Below are 24041 nucleotides of genomic sequence, written 5' to 3'. Positions count from 1 at the left end.
CATCCCTCAGTTACCTCTAAGCTGTACCGAAAACCCTACTTTTCTCTTTCATGGGACCTCCAGGCATTGCTTCCCCCTCTTGCTCCGGAGGGGGAGGATAAGAGGGGACCACAAATAGCGCAAGGTGTGGGAAGCACAGCAGCCAGCACCCAGAGCTGGCTTCATGCTAAGGAAATAAGTTTTTTTCTAATTGGGGAGGGGGCGGTCATCTTTAGTGAGATAATTTCCCTTAGATAGTCCTCCTTCTTTCTCTGACAAATCCTTCCCTCCTGTGACCTTTCAGGAAAATTAACGAAGGAGGCCTGAGCTCCGGCAGGATGGAGCTTAGTGGGTGGGTTGGTACCCATGGCGGTAGTGAACAGGCATTTCTCCCTCAAGGGATCCCAGCGTGGCACTGAGCCAGAATATAAAGCACAGCTGTGCTCCTCCTTCATCTCTCTGCCTACAGTTGCACAGCTCGGCCTCACCCAGTGGGACCTCACAAGGAGACCAGTTCACCCGCCCCCCCCCCCCCGTTATATCCAGGCCTTTGTGAAGGACTGCCTGCATGGAGGTGCATGACCAGTGATAGGGGAGGGCAGAGGGCAGAGGACAGGCACACAGAGACCTTGCTGCCGTAATCTCTGGAGGGATGGACATCCTGGGAACAGAGAGAACAGAAGTAATGGAGAGCTCTCTGGAAGGCAAGAAACCTGGAGCTAGGCTGCCGAAGACACGCCCCCCTGCCCTGCGGCTGCGCTCCGAAGCCTTGCTCTCCTAGGCCATCTGTGCTGTTCATGTGCAGCCCTCACTGGTGGGCCTTCCTCTCAGGGAAACCTCTGGCAATTGGCTTACTGATGCCCACTCGGATCTCCTGCCCTCTGCCCTCTGCCTCTTGCCCGTACCCCTGCCCTGCGCTGCCTTTCTCCCCGAGGGTCAAGACTAGGGGGGAGGCAAAAGTACAAAACGTAAGGATGTCCTTCTCAAGGACATGTCAGAGCCAGAAGGACATCCTCCTTACGCTCCAAATTCGGCTTACTTTGCTTTGCCGGTCTCTCGCTCTGAGCCCTAAGTGTCAAACCCGGTGACCCGGGAAAGTCTCTTCCGTTTCTGAACTTGGTTTGGGTTGCCTCTGTTCTCATCGATGAGAAGGGAGTGAGATGCTTTGATAAGGCACTCAGCGCTCTGCCTGACCCACGTCGTTGCTATGGATGCCTACACCGGCATCCTGCACAAGCCAGGTCCAGCCTGGTAGGCCACCGTGACCCCATTTGCTCCTTTCCAGGCCGTGCGTGATTCTGGCTGTGTGGGCTTTCCCGGAGGTCAGGGCCTCCCCGTTCTGAAGAGGATGTGTTTTGTGTCTCTGCTGCAGGAATTGCTTACTTAGGAGGCGTGTGCAGTGCTAAGAGGAAATGTGTGCTTGCCGAAGACAATGGTCTCAATTTGGCCTTTACCATCGCCCATGAGCTGGGCCACAAGTAAGTATCAGACCCCGATGTTCCGCCTCCTTGCTTCTTCCCCAGACACATTTCCCACTGGAGCTCCAAGAGCCCCGGGACACAGAAGCTCTATGCCATGGCTGATGCTGTAATAAAATGGTCCACCTCACTCTCGAGTGTGGAAACGTTAATGTGAAGTTCATTTCTTCTCAAAGCCAGCAATGAGGTCTCCCTGGGCATCTTAGTTAGTGGTGCTACTTTTCCAAGCTTGGCATGGTCTTTTAATTCACTCCAAGGGCATCAATTCTAAAACAGTTGGATTTATCGCTAGGCTGTTCACTTTCTGTTTTCTTTTCCGTCATCGCCAAAGCCCCATTTTCTGAATGGCCAATGCAGTGTCTCGGTTTGGAAGCATCAGCAGCAACAGCCTTTGCCCGGGGACGGAAAGTCTTTCATATTTTAATACTAAATAATCCTAGAGCCCTAGAGGCCAAAGGGGCCTTCTAGAGAATCTGGGGCAGCCTCCTCCATCTTCAGGGGAGAAAACTGGGTGTTAGAAAGGGTACAGTCACCTGCAGGAAGTCCCGGGGGCAGATAGCCAGTCTATTCTACAACCGTGGCCTGAGCGCTTACCCTTTCCGCTAGAAAGGATGTCTGTTTTATGTTTCTCTGAAGGGAAAAACTGTGATGTGACTGTGTAAGAACTTTTTAAAAAAAAATCAAATTGAGGAAACCTGAGCGCGCAGAGCAGTGGGAAAATTTATATTGGATTGTATAGAACATAAATGGAAATCTAGTTCTTGGGAAATGGTCGTAAAGGTTTACTAATGACCTCCACAGGAAGGGGCCCGAGTCCTTAACGGTTACGTCCAGTCGTTGCAAGAGGAAAGCCAGTGTATACAAAGGATGGAAAAGCAATTGTTTTCCTGGAGCAACAGCAAAGCCTCAGGCCTTCCTTTCTCTTTTGTCCTGTTTATCTGGTCCCATTTGTAGGGGATTTGGCAGTTGACTCCTCTGGACAGGTTGGAGACCCTGATGTGGGGCAGAGGGAGACTGTGCTGTGTGGATGTTGTATGTGTAGCACAAGGAACATGTATTTATTGACCGAGGTCTCACAAAGCCAGTCAGTGGCCCTGATGTACACCCTCGCTCCATGTCCGTGCTTCTTCCTAGCTGTTGGTGACAATACTTGGCTCTCACTTTTTTTTTTCATTGCATCTATATCCCTGCTTTCCAGTAGTTAAAACTCAGTACCCTAGGGACTCATGAGCAAAGACCACCATGGCCTCAGTAGGTGCCTATCTCAGTATGTGAAAGTGAGTCAGCTGTTTAAGGGCTTTAAGAATGCAGAGCTTCAGGGAAGGCTGTGTGTGTGTGTGTGTGTGTGTGTGTGTGTCTGTGTGTGTGTGTGTGTCTGTGTCTGTGAACAGTCAAGTAAGATTTTCTGAAGGAGCTGGGGAAATGGCTCAGGGGGAGAAAGTGCTTACTACTCAAGCATGCAGGCCTGAGTTCTGGTCTTCAGAACCCAAGTAAAGCTAGGTGAGCTAACATGTGTCTGTAATCCCTACCCTGCTGTGGTGAGATGGAGCAGGTAGAAACAGCAGACTCCCTGGACTCTCGCAGGACAACTAGCCTGGTGTGTACCACAATTCACCTGAGACCGTTACCGCCATCTGGACTGTGCTCTGAGTCACACACACACACACGCACACACACACACACACACACACACACACAGAGAGAGAGAGAGAGAGAGAGAGAGAGAGAGAGACAGAGACAGAGACAGAGACACAAACGGACGGACAGACGGACACAGACAGACATTCAGATAGACAGATTGTTCTTAAAGATGGTTTGAGGGGCTGGAACATGAGGTACTTTGGCTATAGACTGTATACAGTTTCTTGAAGAATTCTTAATAGCTTGTTACTAAACTCTAATTACCTACAAACACCAAACTCTTTTGTGAATGAAAGCCAATAAACTACGAAGCAGTGGTTAAGGGCATGTACTGCTCTTTGTAGAGGATCTGGGTTCAAGTCCCGGCACCCACATCTGGCTGCTCACTATGGTTATAAAGGATCTGATGCCCTCAGGCCTCCACAGACATCTATCAGAATATGATGCACAGAGAGACCTACACAGGCACACATACGTACACATAAATTTTTAAAAAAGGATAAAGTTTTTGAGCTACTGGTACATCAACTGCAGTTTTCTGCGGCAGCTTCCTGTACCACAGTCTTTGTCACGGTGCTATGTGTCCCATACACTGGGACACACATATGCCCCATGAAGGTATTTCTTCCTTGTGTATGAAAGCACAGAGGTCTTTTCTTCCCGATGAACCGCTGGGTCAAAAACTGGCTGCTTAGCCCAGGAGGTCTGCAGTGGTGAATGGCTAGACACAGGCATCCTTCAGTACCCTTTCAGCTATAGACTGTGCACAGTTACTTGTAGAATTCTTTATGGCTTGCTACTAAACTCTAATTACCTACAAAAACAAACACTGTTGTGAATGGAAGCCAATAAACCCTGCCAGCATTTGGCCTCCTCCAAGTCGGGTGATTACAGTTTTCCCAAGGAAGTCTGTTGTCTGAGTAGTGTCTTTGTTGGGCTACAGCGCCCTACCCACCTCCAACCCCCACCTGCCAAGCCTACATAATCCCTCTCTGAAATCCCCTCTAGTCATCCTGCTTAAGGACAGTGGGGGATGGGCCATATGGACGGCTTAGAACAGGGAAGGCCTGCACTCTCAGCAGAGGCAAGGGCCAAACCCGAAATGGGTGATGCTCTGGGATAGAGTGTGTGGTCCCCCAACGTGTCCTTTTGGATACGTTGAGGGGGCCCCCAGGTCGCTAATACACTAATCCCCACTGACAAAGTACTGGTAAGGGGAGGTGTCCAGTGGACGGTGTGCATCTTCAGACCTGGGTCTTGGCTCCTCCTTTCCTTCCTGGCATGCCCCTTGTCAGGACCCTCTGTGAGCAGCTGTGCTCCGATCTCACCTGCAGGTGGAACATTCTCCTTCCACATGAACCACACATTTCATTTGTGTGTGGACTAACTGACTTTATGATTTTGTTTCTGATTTGATTTTAATAAAAAAAAAATCTCAGCGGGTGTAAGAGGAAGCTTTTTTTCAGCAGTGACCTCACCAGCTTCTGGAAATTGTGCCTTCCTCCCTATTCCTTCTGGGGGATATCTTTGTATGTATGCCTAGTTTCATCTTGTTAAAAGACGATTTATTTTATGTGTATGAGTGTCTTGTCTGCATGTTTGTATGTGTCCCCGCGAGCTTGACTGGTGTCCAGGGACCTCAGAAGAGAATGTTGAATCCCCTGGAACTGGAATTGCAGGCAGTTGTGAGCTGCCTTGTGGGTGCTGGGACTCAAACCTGGGTCCTCTATGGGAGTAGCTGATGCTCTAAACCACTGAGCCATCTCTCCAACCCCACAGAGTTTTGTCTTAGCTAGTCAAAGTTGATTTATTTGGGACCATAAAAGACTTGAACCCAATTTACAACCACCTGTGTCCTCAATCATAAGTTAAGTAGGTTCTTGAACTGATAATGTCAATCATTCACAGAGGGCACAGATTAGTAACATACTAATGGTGTTTAGGCTGGATCAGAACTTATTTGCTAACCATGTCCTAGAGGTCAGGTGCTGGGTAAGACGCTTTCCATCCTTTAAGTGAATGAACCAGCCTAGTGTGTAGATATTGTTTAGCTCCTACTTGAGAACCAGAAGTTGGGAAATTAGAGCCAAATTTGTTGTCCTTTTAGCATTTCGTACGTACACATAATGTGTTTAAACCTATCCATCCCTCCCCTTCAATTTCTTCTCTGTGTGCCCCACTACTGTTCTCTCCAAGTTTGCTGCTCTTTTTTTCAAACGCATTGCATCTGCTCCATGCTGCCAGTACATGAGCACAGGCCATTCAGTGGAGGGTGGGTAGCCTCCTGGGAGCCCCCTCCCCGAAGAAAACTGACTTTCTCCAGTAGCCATCAGCTGCCATTCGCTCCACAGCCAGGGGCAGCACTTGGTGACTCCCCCTCAGCGTGCTGGGATGCTGTCTTGTGTAAGCTCCTGTGAGTTCATATGTGCAGTTGCCTGTGGCATCCAGAAAATGCTGTCTTCCTGCAGTCAGCTACTGCTTCAGACTTAGAGTCTTTCCAATTCCTTTTCTGTGGTGATCCCTGTGCCTTGGGAGAAGGGGTGTGTTGTAGATGTCCTGTTCATGGCTGTGCGCTCTGCCGTGGTGATCCCTGGGAGAAGGGGTGTGGTGGAGATGTCTGTTCGTGGCTGTGTATGTCACGTTTTCTCTGGTAATAAACCAGTTGTGAGTCTCTCTGTTATTCATAATCTACTGGGGAAAAAAAAAGCTTCTCTGATGAGGATTGAGAGCTGCCCTAGGCATATAAGGCAGGTTGATAGCATGTCCACTTAGAACAATAGCAGAGGTTCCCCTGGAGGTCTTTGGCCTACCCAGCCATGGGCTCTTGGCCCCGTTAGCCAGTCATGGCTTCAGTCTTGTGTAGCAGGCCTTGAATACACTCAGAAGGTCATTGGTTATTCCCAGCACATCTGTAGCACTGATTTTATTTTTTAATTCATGGTCTTTGGGATGGAGAGAAGGCTCAGCAGTTAAAAGTACTTACTTGAGTTCCATTCCCAGCACCGGTGGCAGGCAGCTCACAACTGCTTGTAGCTCCAGCTCCAGGGGATTCAGCATCCTCTCCTGGCTTTCTTGGGTTCCTGTACATCATGACATTTACACACACACACACACACACACACACACACACACACACACACCCCAGAGAGAGAAGAGAGAGAGAATGTTTAGTCTCTAGTTGGCATGATTTGGGATCATTTGTATGATAATGCATTTGATATAAAAAATAGACCCATTAAAATAAGGGTCAAAATAACAAGAGGTAAGTAGGAAGAAGAGAGCTTTTTGGCTATCCAAAAACCAAGATACCATCTTTTGAAGGAAATAAATGCTATGGGCAGCTGTTCACTCGCTGGTCAAAGAGAGTAAACAACATTCACAAGGCAGAAGTGCCAACAATGATACTGAAATCAATCTGACCCTCTATCCTGATCTAGAAGGCAGGAGGTGCCAGACCTGGCCCTGATGATGTCAGAGGGGCTCCAGACCCTGGGAAAGGTTGCGGGAGCCTGGAAGGGAGTTGCTTTGTTTGCTGCCTGGAGGATGAGTGGACTGGGAACTATTCTCAGACTGACAGCAGTTTTGATCTCTCAAGAGAGTATCTTTGACCTTGGTTGTCTGCTTGCCCAATAAAGACTGTCCTGTCTGGAAGCCACATGCTGTTTTGCTTCTGGTGAATAGATACACTGGCCATAAGCTTTGATGGAACACAGCTGTCTCCTTCTCTTCTAGCGACCACGTAAGAAACCAGTGGTAAAGCAGGTGTATGTTAGCCTTTTGCCCTTTTCATCCTGTGGTGGCTGCTGGAGGTAGCATCTAAGCATGGGAAGTTGAAGATGGCTACAGTAGGTCTCTTTCACCTCAGAGGTCTGTGATACCAGCTGCTAGTTGATAAGGTGCAGTCCATGAAGGGATGGGGGCAATCTTTGGAGTGTGACAACCCCAAGTAATCAGATTCCCTATGTGGAGAGGTACAAGGTACTGATCAGAGGAATGGCTAGACCTAAGCATTTCTTTCTCCCTCATACCATGACTTTAAGGTTCAGCCTTCATCAGTGTTGGAAAAGATTGTCTCACTTGATAAAAAAAAATATATATCAGACCCCTACTGATTGCATATGAAGCAAAAAATTCAGGGATACCATCTTGGGTCAAGAAAGGAGATGGTAAAGATTGCAGTATCACCTTAAGATGATTACATATACATACATGTGTGTGCATGCATGCCTCTGCATATGTGCATGGTGTATGCATGTGTGTGTATGTATAGATAGACTGTATGTCAGAGTTGAAGTTGTAGTGTAAAATGATTCTATGAGAATTGGTTTGACCCTTTTATGTTTTGAGAGGTCATGTCAAATATGGCAGCGAGGGCCAGGAGAAGCATGTAGTTGGTGGGAGCTTGTCTGGTGCAGTGTAAGGCCAGGAAATCAGCAGGAGAGTTGGTAGTCTAGGCTATGGGAAACCAAGAACGTGTGCAGGCAGCACAGATGCATGCAGTGTATGTTCATGCAGAGGATGCTGCATGCCTTTCAGCTGGGTAAGGCTGAGTAGTCCTGGGTGATGTCTACAGATAGAATCCTTTAGGTAGGCTGGTGGGGAAATGAACATTTCACATCCTGACTACCCATGTAGAAAAAAAATGTATGTCCTGTATCTATGTATGAGTAGTGATTTCCCTTGGCAGAAAATAAACTTTGTTGAATGTAGGAGCTTCATTAGATAAGCCTGAACTGCACTGGGGTGAATCAGCATCTTCCTGGCAATCCTGTGCAAACTCTGCATGCACTGGGGTAAATCAGCGTCTCCCTGGCAATCCTGTGCAAACTCTGCATGCACTGGGGTAAATCAGCGTCTCCCTGACAATCCTGTGCAAACTCCGCGTGCATTTGGGGTGAATCAGCATCTCCCTGGCAATCCTGTGCAAACTCTGCATGCACTGGGGTAAATCAGCGTCTCCCTGACAATCCTGTGCAAACTCCGCATGCATTTGGGGTGAATCAGCATCTCCCTGGCAATCCTGTGCAAACTCTGCATGCACTGGGGTAAATCAGCGTCTCCCTGACAATCCTGTGCAAACTCCGCGTGCATTTGGGGTGAATCAGCATCTCCCTGGCAATCCTGTGCAAAATCTGCATGCACTGGGGTAAATCAGCGTCTACCTGACAATCCTGTGCAAACTCCGCATGCATTTGGGGTGAATCAGCATCTCCCTGGCAATCCTGTGCAAACTCTGCATGCACTGGGGTAAATCAGCGTCTCCCTGACAATCCTGTGCAAACTCCGCGTGCATTTGGGGTGAATCAGCATCTCCCTGGCAATCCTGTGCAAAATCTGCATGCATTGGGGTGAATCAGGGTCTACCTAGCAATCCTGTACAAACTCCTCATCATTTACAACACTGGGCAGAAGTCTTCTCAGATGGGGGCTAGAGAGATGGCTCAGTGGTTAAGAGCCCTGACTGCTCCTCCAAAGTTCCTGAGTTCAATTCCCAGCAACCACACGGTGGCCCACAGCAATCTATAGTGAGATCTGGTGCCCCCCTTCTGGTGTGCAGACGCACATGGAAGGAAGGCTGTATGCATAATAAATAAATAGAAAAAAAAGAAAAGAAAAAAAAAGAAGTCTTCTCAGATGACACAAATGCCAATTGTGATGCCAGTCTCTTGCTTCTGATCCTCAGGGTGAATGTTTCCTTATCTGTGGGTTTTCCTGGCATCTCTCTGCCCTTCTGAAAAACAGTTTCTCCCTGCTCTGAGAATTGCACCTTCTCTGGTTCATAGACTGAGTCTGTGATCCCCCAAACAAGGCTGTTCTCATAGAAACTTGGGCCCGGGCTTAGAAACCATCTGAGCAGTGCTTTGTATCAGTGCACCCGGGGTGTGCAGATACACCAGTGACCGTGCTTCCCCACAGTCACCTGAACTGCTTGTCCTGAGGCTGTCTGGGAGGCTCTCTGTATCCCAGGAGAGACCCACAGGAGACACAGCATCATAGGGTCCATCATTGTTCTTCCTACCACCAGGCACCTTCTTGCTTCTGTCTCTCGCTCCCACATCCCTATCCTCCTGAGGGTCCCTTCGTATTGAGCCACAGTGATGCCTGGACCTGTCCCCTCTGTCACCCTGAGTTTGCATGCATTTTTTCTGCTGGTCGACCAGCTAGTCATACTGTAAGTGGGTTTGATCTGGGTGTCTTTCAACTGGCACCTCCCAGGGCATTTTACTAAGTACAGCACAGAGCCTAAAATCACCTGTAATGGGATGTTGGGGAAGGAGATGGAAGTGTGGAGGGGCACGGTCTCATATGAAATGCACTCATCAGGAACTCTGTCTAGTCTGTTTAGTTGTTACATAAGCACCTGTAGACACAAAGTTTAAACACGATCCCAGTCAAACTACTTGTGCCCACCGTCCTGGAGGCACAGATCCACACAACTCCATGGTACTGGCATGATTAGATTGTACGGCAGGATGAACAGAGCCAGGGGCACCACAGGTACCTGGATGGCTCTAGCAGATCGCGTGGCTCCTCAGAACTGGACTCTCTTCACTCTAGATGTCTCCTGCCAGGATGTGACGTCACAGAGGTGAGCTGAGGACAGCAGGGGTCAGGGTGAATGCAGCTGACTGTGTCCTCGAGGACTTCTTGACCGCTGCGCTACTCAAAATATGAGGGATCCAATCCCCGGGACGCGAAGCCGACGGGAAGTAGGCCGAAGCATGTCTGGAGCAGAGGGGAGAGAAGGGAGGAGGCGGGTGGGGAAATGTTCTCATAACTGGAGTCGACACAGTTCAAATGAAAAGGAATTGTCTTGGCCCCAGAGCAGGAAGGAAAGCAAACCGTAATCCAGATGTGGGAGGCGCGGAAGCTCATCTGTAATTTGTATTAAGGAAGAACTGCCTGGTACAATGTGAGGGACACCGAGGGAATACATACAGCTCTGGGCTGGCAGGTCGCCTGCTAGCAGCCTGTGTGGTGTAGTTGGCTTGTGTGCTATACCTGGGAGGTGGTGGGTATGGCACTCCATCCGACGGGTTAGCCTTATAAGCAAGGGACTGCAGAGACTCTCTGAAAATGTCATAACTGGTTAGAAATATGGAATTAGGACGTTTGTCCACTCAGAGCCTGGCCCTCTTGAGGAACAAGAAGGGAACATCTTTTCCTCACAAGGTCTTGGGTCTTGGGTCTGGGGTCTGGTTGTGGCCTCGGGTTTTCTGGCAAGTTTCTTGTTGGTCCTATGATCTCATCTTCATCTCCTCATTGGCTTCCACAGACCCTGGAGGCTAATCCTCCACCCTTCCTTACTAAAGGGTTATCGTGGTGGTGGCTACCTGCAAGGACTCAGGGGGTTCCTTGGGTAATCTCAGAAAGATTTGGGGGTATGGTTTCCTTTCTCTTACCCTCTCCCCCATCAAAGTCAGTGCCTAACATTCTTTGTTGGATGTGGTTTTATTATCCAAATTCAGAAAGGTACATAACATGCCGTCCTCACTTTCTTTTTTGCATTTGTCCATATTTCATTTTTTTGCTACTTAGAATCTCAGAGCTTGCTATGTAAATCAAGCTGTCCTGATGACATTTCAGCAGAGTAGAACTCACTAGTGCCTAGAGGGCACTCAGCGGAGCTGGCCCCAAACTTCACCCACGTTTCTTCTTTCTCCTCCTCCCCTTCTCTAAGAGTCCTGGTATCCATCCCATGATGGGAGTTGTTGTGTTGCTTGGTTTTGGGTTTTGGGTTTCTGTTTGTTTGTTTGGTTGGTTGGTTTTTAGAGACAGGGTTTCTCTGTGTAACTTTGAAGCCTGTCCTGGAACTTGCTCTATAGAGTAGGCTGGCCTCTAACTCATAGAGATCCGCCTGCCTCTGCCTCTGAAGTTCTGGGATTAGGGGCGTGCGCCACCACCACCCAGTTCTGTGCCACCACCCCTGTTCAAGGATGCTTGTAAAAGTGGCCCTTTTGCCCCCAGCTCATTCCTCCTCCTCCTCCTCCTCCTCCTCCTCCTCCTCCTCCTCCTCCTCCTCCTCCTCCTCCTCTTCTTCCTTCTCCTCTTCTTCCTCCTCCAGCATTCAGGCCTGCAGAGTCACTACAGAGCTTCCTTTGCCTTCTGAACATGCAACTTGGAAGCCTGTGGGAGGAGAAGACACTTCCAGTCTTCTGTACAGCCCAGAGCCCTGTCTTCGAAAGACCCTTGACCATTTCTCAGTCTGCCCAGGCCAGGCCTGACACCTTTCCGCAGAGAGAGGAAGAGACCACTATGAAGCCACTGCAGGAGCCCATCAGCAAGCTGGTCAGTGTAGTCCCACCAGCATGCTGAGCAGTGTGAACCAACACCTGTTAGCTGGACGTCATTGCTGTGATAGAAAACCCGGCTGCCAGGAGGCGCCTCTGCCCCAGAGTGTCAGTTCTGTAATACGACTGTGAGCGCCTCTATATTGGTACCACTCCTTACCCCAAGAATGATGTGTGTTTAATTATCTGCTGAATGGCCGTGCCCAGAACAAAGTCATCCAAGATGGTGGTGTGCACCGGTGGGAGGAGAATCGAGTCTGGCGGAAGAGCCCCAACTGCAATCCCTCAGAGCTCCCTTCCTTCATGGACCCTGCCAGGAGTTAGATGAGACCCAACTTTCTCCTTAGACCACCAAGGCTCCTGGCAACTTCAGTTAAGTGACTTTTCTCGTGCTTTGTGGAGCTAGAAGAACTTCTGGAGTCATCTTAGCCTCATCCTGTAGGTGGCAAGCAGCTTCCTTCCCACAGCTACAAGTGGCTAAGTGGAGCCTTGGGCCAGAATCTGGGCTGCAGCATAATGCCCTTTCCACACGGGGACAGAAGCTGGGCTACAGCCCTGTGAAATGTCTGTCTTTTTCATTGCATCTACTTGCCGTTACTTATAACAGTGGTTCTCAACTTAATGGGTCGCAACCCTCTTGGGTGAGGGGTTACATATCAAGTATGTGACCTATATATGGATATTTACATTACAATTCATAACAATAGAAAGATTATAGTTATGAAGTAGCAATGAAATAATTTTATGGTTGGGGTCACTACAACTTGAGGAACCATTATTAAAGGGCCACATTATTAGAAAGGTTGAAAACCATTGAGGTCACCCTCCTATGTGACTTAGGTTTCTGGAATCTATGAAATAGGTATATCCTATCTTTAAAAATGGGTGAACCCTTTTTTCAACTAAAATCCTTGTGCATTGAATGCCTACAACTGGTGAAAATTTCTAAACCAAACAGCCAAGGATACTTGTAGATGCCGAGACCCCGGGGATCCGGCCACCAGCCTGGTCACTGGCATACTCTGGTTAAGGACCCTTTCAGCCTTTTCTGTTTTGTGTACATAGGACATATTCATACCTTGCATGCAGCTGGTGACTTAATCATTCAGCAGAAAGTCCCAGTTGAAGTACCCAGAACTCTGGGAGAGCTGTGGAACCATATACTGTGTTGCTGACACCCCAGCAGGACGTAGAAGTTGCCAGGGACCAGTATATGAATCTAAGAGTGGCCTCTTGGGAACAATATCAACAAGTGGGTGGCTATAAATGAGGAAGGTTATCATTTCATTAAGTCACTGGCAGTATTAATCTTCAAGATTCCATCTCATTTTCCATAGTCACACTCCTGAGAAAGAGCTTGTGTCAAGCAGACCTCTGTGATTCCGCAACTCTTAAATTATCATTAGGGATGGCAAGGGGTGAGGTTGGAAATGTCGAGGTCCCAGAGGAGGCCTGGGAGGCAAAGACTGGCAGCTGTGATAGGAAGCAGAGCCCTGTGGCCTTGGAACATGTGACATGTGATCATGGGAGCGTCAACTTGCACCCGTGCCTTGGTCTGACTTTGTCAGCTTGCAGCCGGATGGATTGTTGGTGAGAACAGGGAGGAGACCCCACAGTGGTCCTCTGAAGTCATATGACACTGGCTGCTGGTGTCTCACATCCAGGGGGTGGCATCCGCAGTAGGAGCTCTGCTGTGGGGCAGCCGCAGGTCCTCCGAGGCCCAAAGGACAAGACAGCCACTGATGACCTAATGTCTCCTGTTATTTGGCTTCTGCTCTTAGGTGATTTCTCCTATAGCATTCCTTCAGACAGAAGCAATGAGCACAGTCTTGTAACTGATCCCTGCTGAGCCCGCAGTTGACAGGATTTGGGGGGTTCTTCAAGAGACGGGACACCTAGACTAATGAAGGGCCTGCTCATCTTGGTGGCATTTGCTATCCAATCAGCCTAGGGTGTCAAAAATGTCTCCTCGCCCATAGCAACCACTGCCAGAAAGAAAGAAAGAGGCACCTGGGTTCCCAGGGTCTGCCCACTGTACACAGTTCAGCCGACTCAGCAGAGCAAGCTCTCCCTGAATGCCTTCCCTGATCCCCCCTAGATGGCCCCTTCTCTTTGACAATTGTCATCTTGAACTCATTTTTTCCCATGTACAGTTCAAAATCTAGCAAAGGAGATTGAAGAAGTCCGTATCTTTGACACTGTTCAGACTGTAGCAGTACTGTCAAATGTCATTCGTGGCATTGCTCTTTAGCGTGGTCTGAGGATTGGTACCACCCCAGCACCTTGGAGAGTGCTAGGAACTCAGGTCCCTACGTGATTTATGAGTAAATGGAAAAGGTGGTTAAAGCATGCTAAAGGGGTAGCCTTTTCTACCTGGGTCATCTCAGGGTACATTCACTTCTAGCTGCATGCTGGAGCCACACTTAATGCTGTGCATCACTTAATGCATCACAGTGATGCATTCTGAGAAAGGCATCGATTTACATCATCATGTGACTGTCATGGAGCATGTTGACGCATCCCCCATGCCCAGAAAGTACAGGGCAGTCATCCTGCATGGTTTCGTCATACAATGCTGCAGCCTCACATGGCATGTAGTTCTACAGGGAACTTTCTTTTGTTGGTAAACTTCCTAGTAAGATACCAAATGTAGTATGGCTCATCCATAAATGGCTGAGGTGGTTATCAAGTATGTGTCCTGTGCTTTCTTTTGATAGGTGGTCTAGGCTTGCGCACACCACCAGCAGGTGAGTGGAGCCTTGCACACTGAAGTTCAGATGGTTACAGTATCACTGGGTGCCAGTTCTTCAGAGACCCCATAATAATTATCTGTGACCACCATTGTCTATGTGGACTGCCACAGAATACCATAATTAGTGCAGGATTATAGATTGAGAAAATGCCTCTGCCTTCCCTTTCTCTCTGTCTCTCTCCTTCCCTCCCTCCTTCCCTCTCTTTTTTTCTAATAGTGGAGTGTGTTTTGTTTTTGTTTATGTGTGTCCCTGTGGATGCTGGGAATGTATGTGACAATGCTCATGGAGGCTAGAGGAGGGTTTCAGATCCTCTGGAGTCAGAATTGCAGGTGGTTGAAAGCCAGTAGACCTTGGTATTTGGAAGCAAAATTCTGGTCCTCTGGAAGAGCAGAAAGCACTCGTGACAATCGGGCTATGTCTCCACGGAGCCCCAGTAGAGCCGTGGGAATTGCTTTCTTATCTTCTTTGGCTACAGAGATATCAGAGGATTGCAGAGTTTGCTGCTAGGTTCCTATGGTTACTCCCTGAAGCTCAGAGACAATATCCTACTAAATATGGTTGAAATGACCATCGTTGCTTCTATCTGTTACAATCCCCACTCACTCTAAATGTTTAGCTTGATAGATCATAAAAAATCATGTGTGTGTGTGTGTAGCTGAATTCTCATGTTGCACTCTTGGATTTTTGACAGAGCAGTTTGGAAACATGCTTGTTCAGTCAGACTTTTTGTGCTACCTATGAAATGGGAATTTTCCATGTGGAAAATGGAAGGAAGCAGGATAGTCTACAGTAGGAAATGGGATGTGAGACATGTCCTCAGAGTCCCCAGAGCAGTGGCATTGGCTGCAGTGCCTTGACCAGGGCTGGAGATGCCAGCATCGCTGTCCTGCTCTGCTTCGGCCACACATTCAGTTAGTTTTGGTTTGAAGGCAGAAGCTGAAGCCTGAGCCATGGTATTTTTCCTAGACAGTGGCGTCTTCCCACCCCTGCCGCCAATGACCCATATGTACAAAGTCATTCCCACGGTCCCTGTAGATGTTAATAAACATCCACAGAGGGCAAGTTGGCTTCTTTGTTTGTCCTAGGGCATCACCATTTCTTCTCAGGTGTGACATTTGTTTACCTATGGTACCAAATACCAGTGTAACCTGCAAATGCTGTGTGGAAATGTCTAGAAACTGAAGATTGACAGTCAGCCCTGGCGTTCAGGGCCCTAACCACTCCTGGCTACAACATGAATTGTTGTAAAGATGATTATCTTTCCTGAGAAGCTGGGTTGCCCTTTGTGGGTTGAGCCTGTAACTCCCAATGTTTACCTTCAGTGGACCATGTGCATATAGCAGGTCACACAAAGGTATTAGAAAATTCATTTACTTTTGCAAGGGAGCTCAGGAAAGAAAGCCCGAAGGACCAGTTACCAAAGTAGAAAGAAAGCCCAGGAGTCCTGGCCTGGACCCAGCCCAAAGCAGTTGTGTTTACAAACTTGGGAACCTTCAAATGGTTATAAATGCAAAGGGAACACAGTGCTTAGCAGAACTAGCCCCTGGCTGGGTTTTCTTCTATGGCTGAATGCATAATGCTCGTAGAACCTGCCTTTATCTGTAGACTTGCCATCATGACTTTGACTGCCCAACAAGTCTTACCTGGTTCCCATGTAGCCTGAGGTTGCTGGATATACCTGGTGCCATTTGCAACCAAAGTACTGGATAAACAGGTCAACCAGTTGTTTCCCATGATTCAGGTTCTTAGCCAACATTAAAATACCAACAGAAAAAGTTAACAAAATGCAGTAATGTCTAATTGTGATTCATTTTCATCCTAATGCTTTAAAGACAATAGCATTGACATTTTATAGAGAGGAAAATGAAGTCCAAGAACCCCTGATAAGAAACACAGTCAGAGTTTAAACTCTTTGTGAGTATTAAAGACCACATGCTATATGTCTTATGGCTTATCGGGTGGCATTTAAAATAAGTCCCAGATATACTAGATGTACAAGAGACAAGAAGTGTGGTTTACTGTAAGCTTTACCAGGATCCATTCAAGCCAGCACACATATCTGTGTCTCCTTCTTTTCTCTTCTCCACAGGCAGACATTACTAATTAATCACACATATTTGTCTCTCCTTCTTTACTGTTCTCCACAGATAAACATTACTAATTGATCACACCTATCTGTCTCTCTTTCTTTGCTGTTATCCATAGACAGACATTACTAATTGAGCCTGAGACCCTTCCCACTGAGTCCCAATTCCTAACCTCCTTAACTTTGCAGGCAGCCACTGCCAATATATTTGGGTAAGAAACTGATCCTCCATCTTGTATGGGAGAAGCTATGCTAAGACAGTGCATTCTTAGGTTGCATTGACACGGCCTCCTCTCCAGAAGTTAGAGGAAGTGGTTATTCTGCTATGCCCTCTCAAAGTTAAGCAGGCCTGGGAAGTCTGCGCTTAGCATGAGAGGTCTCTTTTAAGGACTTTAGTTGAACATGCTCTCAAGGGCAATGAGGGAGAAAATAGCTGGTGTCAGAGAGCCGCAGGGACACAGCACTTGAGGGCACACTAGAGCCTGCCAGGACCCTCTCCACCTCATCTTAGGAGGTAGAATCCCTCCCTAAACCTGGAACTCACTGGTTCACTGAGACTGGTCAGCAAGTCCCAGGGATCCCTGTCTCACTTTACTGATTGAGCCATCTTCCTACCCCTTCATTTTGCTCTATAGTCAAACAAAAGTTTTAACAACACCTGAACAAATGAACACACACACACACATGAACAACAATAACAACAACTCATATGTATGCATATATATATATATGCATTTGTGTGTGTGTGTGTGTGTGTGTGTGTGAGAGAGAGAGAGAGAGAGAGAGAGAGAGAGAGAGAGAGAGAGAGAGAGAATAAGGCAATTCTATTTGCAAAAATGAGGCGGGTAGAACTCAGGTTGTAGCTTACTGGGCTAGCACTTGCCTGCTGTGTACTGAGGTCTAGACTCCATCCCCAGCATGGCCAAAGGTTGGAGGATGGATGGGAGGATTAAATAGGCTAAGTAGAAGTAACAGTACTCATTGAAAGAGGTAAAATGAAAGCATAACTCAGAGAATGATAAGAAAAGAGAAACAAAGGAAACAAAGCTCCATGCCTATAGTTACTCCCGGTGTACATTGTATAAAAAGCACTGGCTAAAAGACGTGCATTGGCAAATGGATTTAAAAACACTGTGTGCTCTATATACAGCCTAAAACAGGGCTGCTTGAGCTGTGGCCCCGCTTTATCTGAGAGCGTTTTCCACAACTTTGGGTATACAAGTAGATAAACTATGTATACAAATCAAGCATTTACTATAAATAAATCATAAATTTGTTCCAAAATAATTCTTTGATATGCATACAATTTTACCAGTTGTTAAAGATAAAAGGACAGTTGCATCATAATGTAATGAATGTGATTGCTCATTTTTACATAAATAATGATATTTTGTTTGGATATTTGATACTGTAAAGCATAAACCATTTTCAGAGTTGACGGATGTTTTGATTGTGTAGTCATCAATGATGGGAACGCTGGTTACATGAGTCATAGTGTAAAACATACAAGCAGATGTATGCTTAGTACCATTTGAGAAATGGCTGAAAATTCTGTCTTAATCTGTCAGACACCCTTATTTATTTTTATTTGAAACATTCTCTTCTGGAGGGAGAAGGGAGCCTCAAGACTCAAGAAGATAAAACTCAGAAGGCTCAGCAGGTTCATGAAACTTGTAAGACTCAGAGATGGTCAAAAGTTACAAGACTTAGGAAGCCTTTCCCAAGGTGTCTGTGCAGTGGACAGTTGCTGAGAGACCATTGCCTGGAGTCATGCAGGGTGCCTCAGGGAAGCAACAGAGCCATCACCCCTGCTGGGTGGTCTCTCAGGAATGCAGCTGCCTTTGAGTTTCATGCACCTCTGAACAACCCCTTGCCTAAGCTGCTGTAAGTAACAATCCCCCCCCCCCCCAAAAAAAATAAGCCATTGATTGGCTCAGCTGGACTTGAATCATTTCTTAGGTCTGCCATTGGTGGCCCATCTAGGGTAAAGAGATGTTTGTTTGAAATCTGTCCAGGAAAAGTCATACAACACAGTCCTAAACCCAAATCCCTTTAATTATGTTGTTGTTGTTGTTGTTGTTGTTGTTTTAGCAAAATTCAAGTCAGTAACTCAGACACCAGCTCTTACTGTCAGACACCTGAGGAAGGGTGAGTGTGAGCTGTTGCAAGTCTTTGTTTTTTGTGGGCAAGCATGGTGTTTCCAGAGGTGCAAGCATGGTGTTTCCAGAGGTGCAAGCATGGTGTTTCCAGAGGTGCAGAAAGCGTCATAGACACAAAATCTCTGCAGTCGCTAGCACGCCAGCTCTGCGCAGAGGGGTTTCAGGTGGTGCCCCTAGCACTGCATGAAGTGAAGACAAGGGTACAATGCAACAGGTAGTGCCATCCAGTCAGAGCAGTGACGCCATGCAACCCAGCCGGATGCCTACTACTGGAAGCACCTCTAATTTGTTACATGTTTGATCTGTAAATTAGATTTTGGTTGCTTTGTGTTCAGAAAACTGTTACTGTTGCTATATTTCACACCTTGCCCTCCCCCCCCCCATCCTGTTATATGGAGACACATGGCATCACAACCCACAGTTTAAGAAGTTCCTAGAACTAAAAGAAACCAACCTAAGAGCTTTGGTTGACTAGATACTTGTTATCTTCAAACTCCTGTGGAACTTTCGGCCAGATAAGCTTTATTCTGGGCCATAACTCGGTTAGCAAAGTTTTTGCCTTAAGCAAACACCTGAGTTGGATCCACACAACCATGTTAGGAAAAGGTCAGGCATGGTGGCCAGCTCTGTGGTCCCAGCACCCAGGATGTGGAGGCAGGCAGATCTCTGGGGTATTCTAACCTGCCTAAGTCTAGCCCACTCGGGGAGGTCTGGCCAGTGAGACATCTTGTCTTAAAAAAACAAATAAAATAAAAGCAAATAGCCTTTTAAGATGGCAGATAATGCCTGGGGAATAATATGCATGTCCAGCTCCTCTGACCTCCACGAGCACACACGCACATGAGCCTGTATAGCCCACTGCGCACACACACACACACACACACACACACACACACACACACATACACATACATATACACACATACATATACATATACACACATACATATACACATACATATACACACATACATACACACACATGTACACATACATATACACACATACATACATACACACATATACGCATACATATACACACATACATACACACACACACACACACAAAACCAGAGCTGAATGGAAACGAAAGCACAACTGGTGAGCATGTGTGGGATGTAGCTAGAATAGGCCTAGAGGGAAGTTTATAGCACTAGGTGTTTAATTGGAAAATAAAGAAATTCACCCACCAATATTCCGAGTTCTTACCTCAAGAAACCAGCAGGACAGAAACATACAAAGTAAGCAACCATAAGGAGCAGGAATCAATGATGTTAAAAAATAAGAAAACAATAGAGGAAATTAATGGACAAAAGGATCTCCAAAATAAATCAACAAAATTGCTAAATCTGCAGGAAGATCGACAAGATAAAGAGAGGAGATATTTTAGTGTCCGACATGACCCGGGATGGCCGTAACTCCTACAGCCTTTGAAAGGATCATAACAGGACAACAAGGGAGAAATGGAGAACTTTCCTGAAGGCTATAAATGAATAAAACCCAGTAGGATAAGATAGATGACCTAAATAGACATGTGTCTACTAAAGAAATAGGAACTTTAGATATCACACTAAGATCCTTAGTGCTGCCCTTGTGTGCACAGGAATGGAGCCCTTCTCAGACACACGGAGAGCGTACTACTGTTTTCAGTAAAGAATGATTCTCCTCCACCAACAACTCTCCATTGCCAATAGCTCCTCAGCATGTGGTAGGGCCCAGAGAGCATCCACCTCATCTATGCTGGGGTTTTGATTGGCTTGATGTTGTGCAGGTCACCAAGCAGCCAGGAGTTGAGGAGTGGCATAGCCATGTCACCAAGACAGCACTTCACAGCACGCTTCCCAGGCCTCTGTCTCTTAATGTGCTTCCTGCCTCCTCTCCCGTGATGTTCCCTGAGTGTTTGGAGGGGGGAGGGGAGGTGGTTAATGCAGGAGACCCATTTAGGGCTGAGCACTCGGTCTCCTATTCTCAGTGCTAGGACCAGTTATGAATCTCTTCACTGACTGCAGCACACTGAAAAGAAAAAAAAAAAAACCAAATACATGAAGTTGTGAGTGTGACAGAATAGAGAAATATGGAAGTGGGGAAGGAGATATAGTGTGTAGATTTGATCATGTTTCATTGTGTGTGTGTATGTGTATCTTTCTCAAAAGTAATTTTAAAAAATTTGAATTTGTAGTTGGAAGTTACAGATGTGTTTAACATGATCTAAACAGTATACAACGAATTGATCAAAATATCCAGTTACCTCATTAATATGTGCATTTGAAATGTGAGCTTATTTTTAAATTTTGTGTATGTATGTATGTGCGTGAGCATGGGTGTGCATGTGGCACAATGCCCCTGAGGAGGTCAGGTGACGATGCTCAGGGGTCAGTCCTTGAGGCAGAATCCCTCTTACTCTTTCTCCTGATAAACAGCTTATTCCAGGTCAGGGATCCTGGGAGCTATCGGCTGATTTTCCTCTCTCCATCTTCCATCTCAGAGGAAGAATGCTGGGATCATAGTGCATGTCACAGCATCCAGCCCTTTATGTGAAGTTCAAGAGTCAGATCTGGGTCACCTGAGTGGCTAATGCTTTATACACTGAGACATTTCTTTGATCCCTGCAGAGTTTTTATGCATCAGTTCAAAAACTTTAAGCTAAAACTCAAAAAACATAAGCTAACACTACCTGGATATCTCTAGGCCAAGATGATTTCACTGAACAATTTTACCAAACACTCAAAGAAAAATTAGCCATTTTATGTAGTGTCTTATAGTAAGCTGAAAAGGAAAGAACACTTTCCAATTAAGTGTAAGAAGCTGATATTGCTCTGATACTAAAATATGCAAAAATATAGCTTAATATCTCTCAAGAGAATTTTTAGAAAATTAAATCCAATTGTGTGTGTGTGTGTGTGTGTGTGTGTGTGTGTGTGTTGTGTGTGTGTGTGTATGTGTGTGTTTGGGAAAGAAAGAAGGAGAGAGTGAATGAATGAATGAATAAAAATGTAAAGCTATGACCAAGGGGATTAATTTCAGGTACACAAAACTGGTTTAATTTCAGTTTATCAGTTTGTATATTATGTCAACATCTTAATGAAGGAAATTCATATCCATTCATATACAAAATTCATTTGTCAATATATCTAACTTGTATTGTCTTCTGCTCATGGTAACAACCTACATCATTTGGGAACACGGGGAATGGTCCTCAGCTCTCCAAGAGCATCAACAAAACAGTCACAACTAATACTCTGAACAGCAAACCTTTCCAAGTTGGAAAGAACCTATACATCTACTAAGTCATATACAGGATTTGTCTGGGTAAAATCACATGCTGAACCATAGACCAGAGGAGGCTTGTGTTCCTGAAGAGACACAGCGTTCTGGGATTGAAGACTTAACATCGTAAAGAAGCCGTTAGTTCTCCCAGCGTTGATCTGTAGGTTCAATGCTGTTCTTATCAAAAGGTTAGCACCGTCTTTCTGGTAGACATAGAAAGAGAGATTCTCAAACTCTCAAGGAAAACGATGGGCCCTAGAGTAGCCAAAGCCATCCAAGAAAATGAACACTAGAGGGGAACATATCATGCTCCTGATCTTTCTCCATAACTGAGGTATTCTCTTGAAGGAACAGAAACATTGTTCAGTGAGTAACAGGGAACCCAGAAATAGAGTCACACAAATATACCTGGTTTTTAACAGAAATACAAAAGCGACTTAGTGTGGGTTATCATTTAAAAGAAAATGTTGCAAATTCAGACATCCATTGATGAAGAAAAAAAAAACCCTTGACATAAATATCATACTTGCCCCCCAAAACTTACCTCAGAATTAATTATGAACTTCAGTGCAAACTACTACACTTCCAGGAAATAAGACATGGGAGGCAAACCTGGAAGCCGGGGCTGGACAGCGTTCTTAGCTCTCACGGAACACCATCCAAGCCAAAGAAAAGGCTGGAATCACCAGTGTTGAAAGCTTTGCTGTGTGAAAAGCCATCTTAATAGTATTAAAGACATTCAGTAAAATTAAATTACAGTAATCTGTAAACAGCCCTGAGAACATGGTGAAGAAGCCCAAACAGGCATTTCACAGAAGAGAACAGGGCACAGGACGTGTGGATAGAGAGGAAGCGCTTCAATGTCAGCGCAGTTAGCGGGGAAATGCAAACTCAATTCACGATGTGTTGCTACTACACACGACTAGATGGCCACAGAGAAAAGAGGGACATCGAGTGCTGGCCAGGCTGCAGAAAAGCGAGTCACTCCCACGTCACTGGTGAAAGTATAAAATAACAGAGCTACTCTACAAAACAGTTTGGGGATTTCTTGTAAAACTAAAACTGCCCAAGGTCTTGGGAGGAAGAAACAGGAAGAGCAAGAGTTGAAGATCATCTTCAACTGCATAGCTAGTTCAAGGTCAGTGTGGAGTACGTGAGACCCCATTCAAACCCTGGAGCTTACCAAACGGTCCAGTGGTTAACGTCCTGTGCACTCACCCCAGAGGACGGATGATACCATTGCCTAGAAACTTACATGTGTACGTTAAAGCAGTTGTCCTCTTAATGGCCCCCAAACTAAAACTACCTAAATCCTCCAGTGGGTAGACAGTTAAATTGTGGCTCATCCATTTCCTGGACTTCTACCTACCAATTAAAAGTGTTTGAATTCTAGATAGACACAGAAACTTAAATAGGCCTCAAATTATGCTGAATTTAAAAAAAAAAAAACAAGCTCCCTTTCAGAGGAATATGCAGTACGTGGTTCCATTCATTCATGTGAACTAGCATAATTGGAGGGATGGAGCTGAGATTGATGGTTGTTAGGGCTTAAGGGATGAGGGAGAGTGTGGGTAATCCCATAAAGGAAAGTGTTGGTGACGGCACCTGTAAGCTTTTCGATGGTGGCAGGAATTACTGGGGACTGCGTGTGTTCAAATTGTCTTCAGCTGGAGCCAGGCACCCAACAGAGAACATGGCTTAACTGGAAAATCAGAACAGGTTCTGTGGGACGTGGTGAGTGCAAACTTCTGATCTCCATTATCGTGTGGTGATGCAAGGCGGGGGAAGACTGCGTCTAAGGTGCAGAGATCCTGCATGTGTTTGGATTTTCAGCCTTTGTTAAATTTATGACTATTTTAAATTTAAGAATTTTTCTTGAAAAAGAAAGTAGAGAGTTGCCTTGAGAGACCATCCAGTGGTGTGGTAGAATGGTCTGTATTCTGTCAATTATATTTTAAATAAATGCTGATTGGCCAGTAGCCAGGCAGGAAGTATAAGCAGGACAACCAGACAAGTAGAGGCAGGTCATTGAGAACAGGAGAATTCTGGGAAGAAGGAAGCCCATTCCTCTGTAGTCCTGTTTCAATCACAGAAGGAAGATGTGATTGCTCCACTGAAAAAGGTACCGAGCCATGTGGCTAACATATACAAGAATAATGGGTTAATATAAGTTATAAGAGTTAATAAGAAGCCTGAGATGATGGGCCAATCAGTTTATCATTAATATAGACCTCTGTGTGATTCTTTGGGACCTAACGACTGTGGGAACCAGGCAGGAGAGAAACATCAGTCAACAATCCAGCCTATACCTCCTACTAGGGATTTCCACAGATAGGCAGAACACAGATGGCTCCCACATACAGCCACATTTGTGAATCTGTGCTTAC

At 46.2% G+C, this 24041-nt stretch overlaps 1 protein-coding gene across 2 annotated transcripts in view; it reads left to right on the top strand.

Annotated features, from left to right (window-relative positions):
- Adamts17 (ADAM metallopeptidase with thrombospondin type 1 motif 17) overlaps positions 1–24041 on the top strand; it is a 309925-nt gene that overhangs the window by 126009 nt on the left and 159875 nt on the right. For both annotated transcript variants that reach the window (XM_087901254.1, XM_087901253.1), the window contains exon 8: positions 1352–1457. In XM_087901254.1, coding sequence (XP_087757380.1) covers positions 1352–1457 — 106 coding nt within the window. The remainder of the gene's footprint in view (positions 1–1351; positions 1458–24041) is intronic.

The sequence above is a fragment of the Myodes glareolus genome, chromosome 24, assembly GCF_982192425.1.
Source record: "Myodes glareolus chromosome 24, mMyoGla1.1, whole genome shotgun sequence".
Lineage (NCBI taxonomy): Eukaryota > Metazoa > Chordata > Mammalia > Rodentia > Cricetidae > Myodes > Myodes glareolus.
This window is presented reverse-complemented; position numbering and strand designations above follow the sequence as displayed.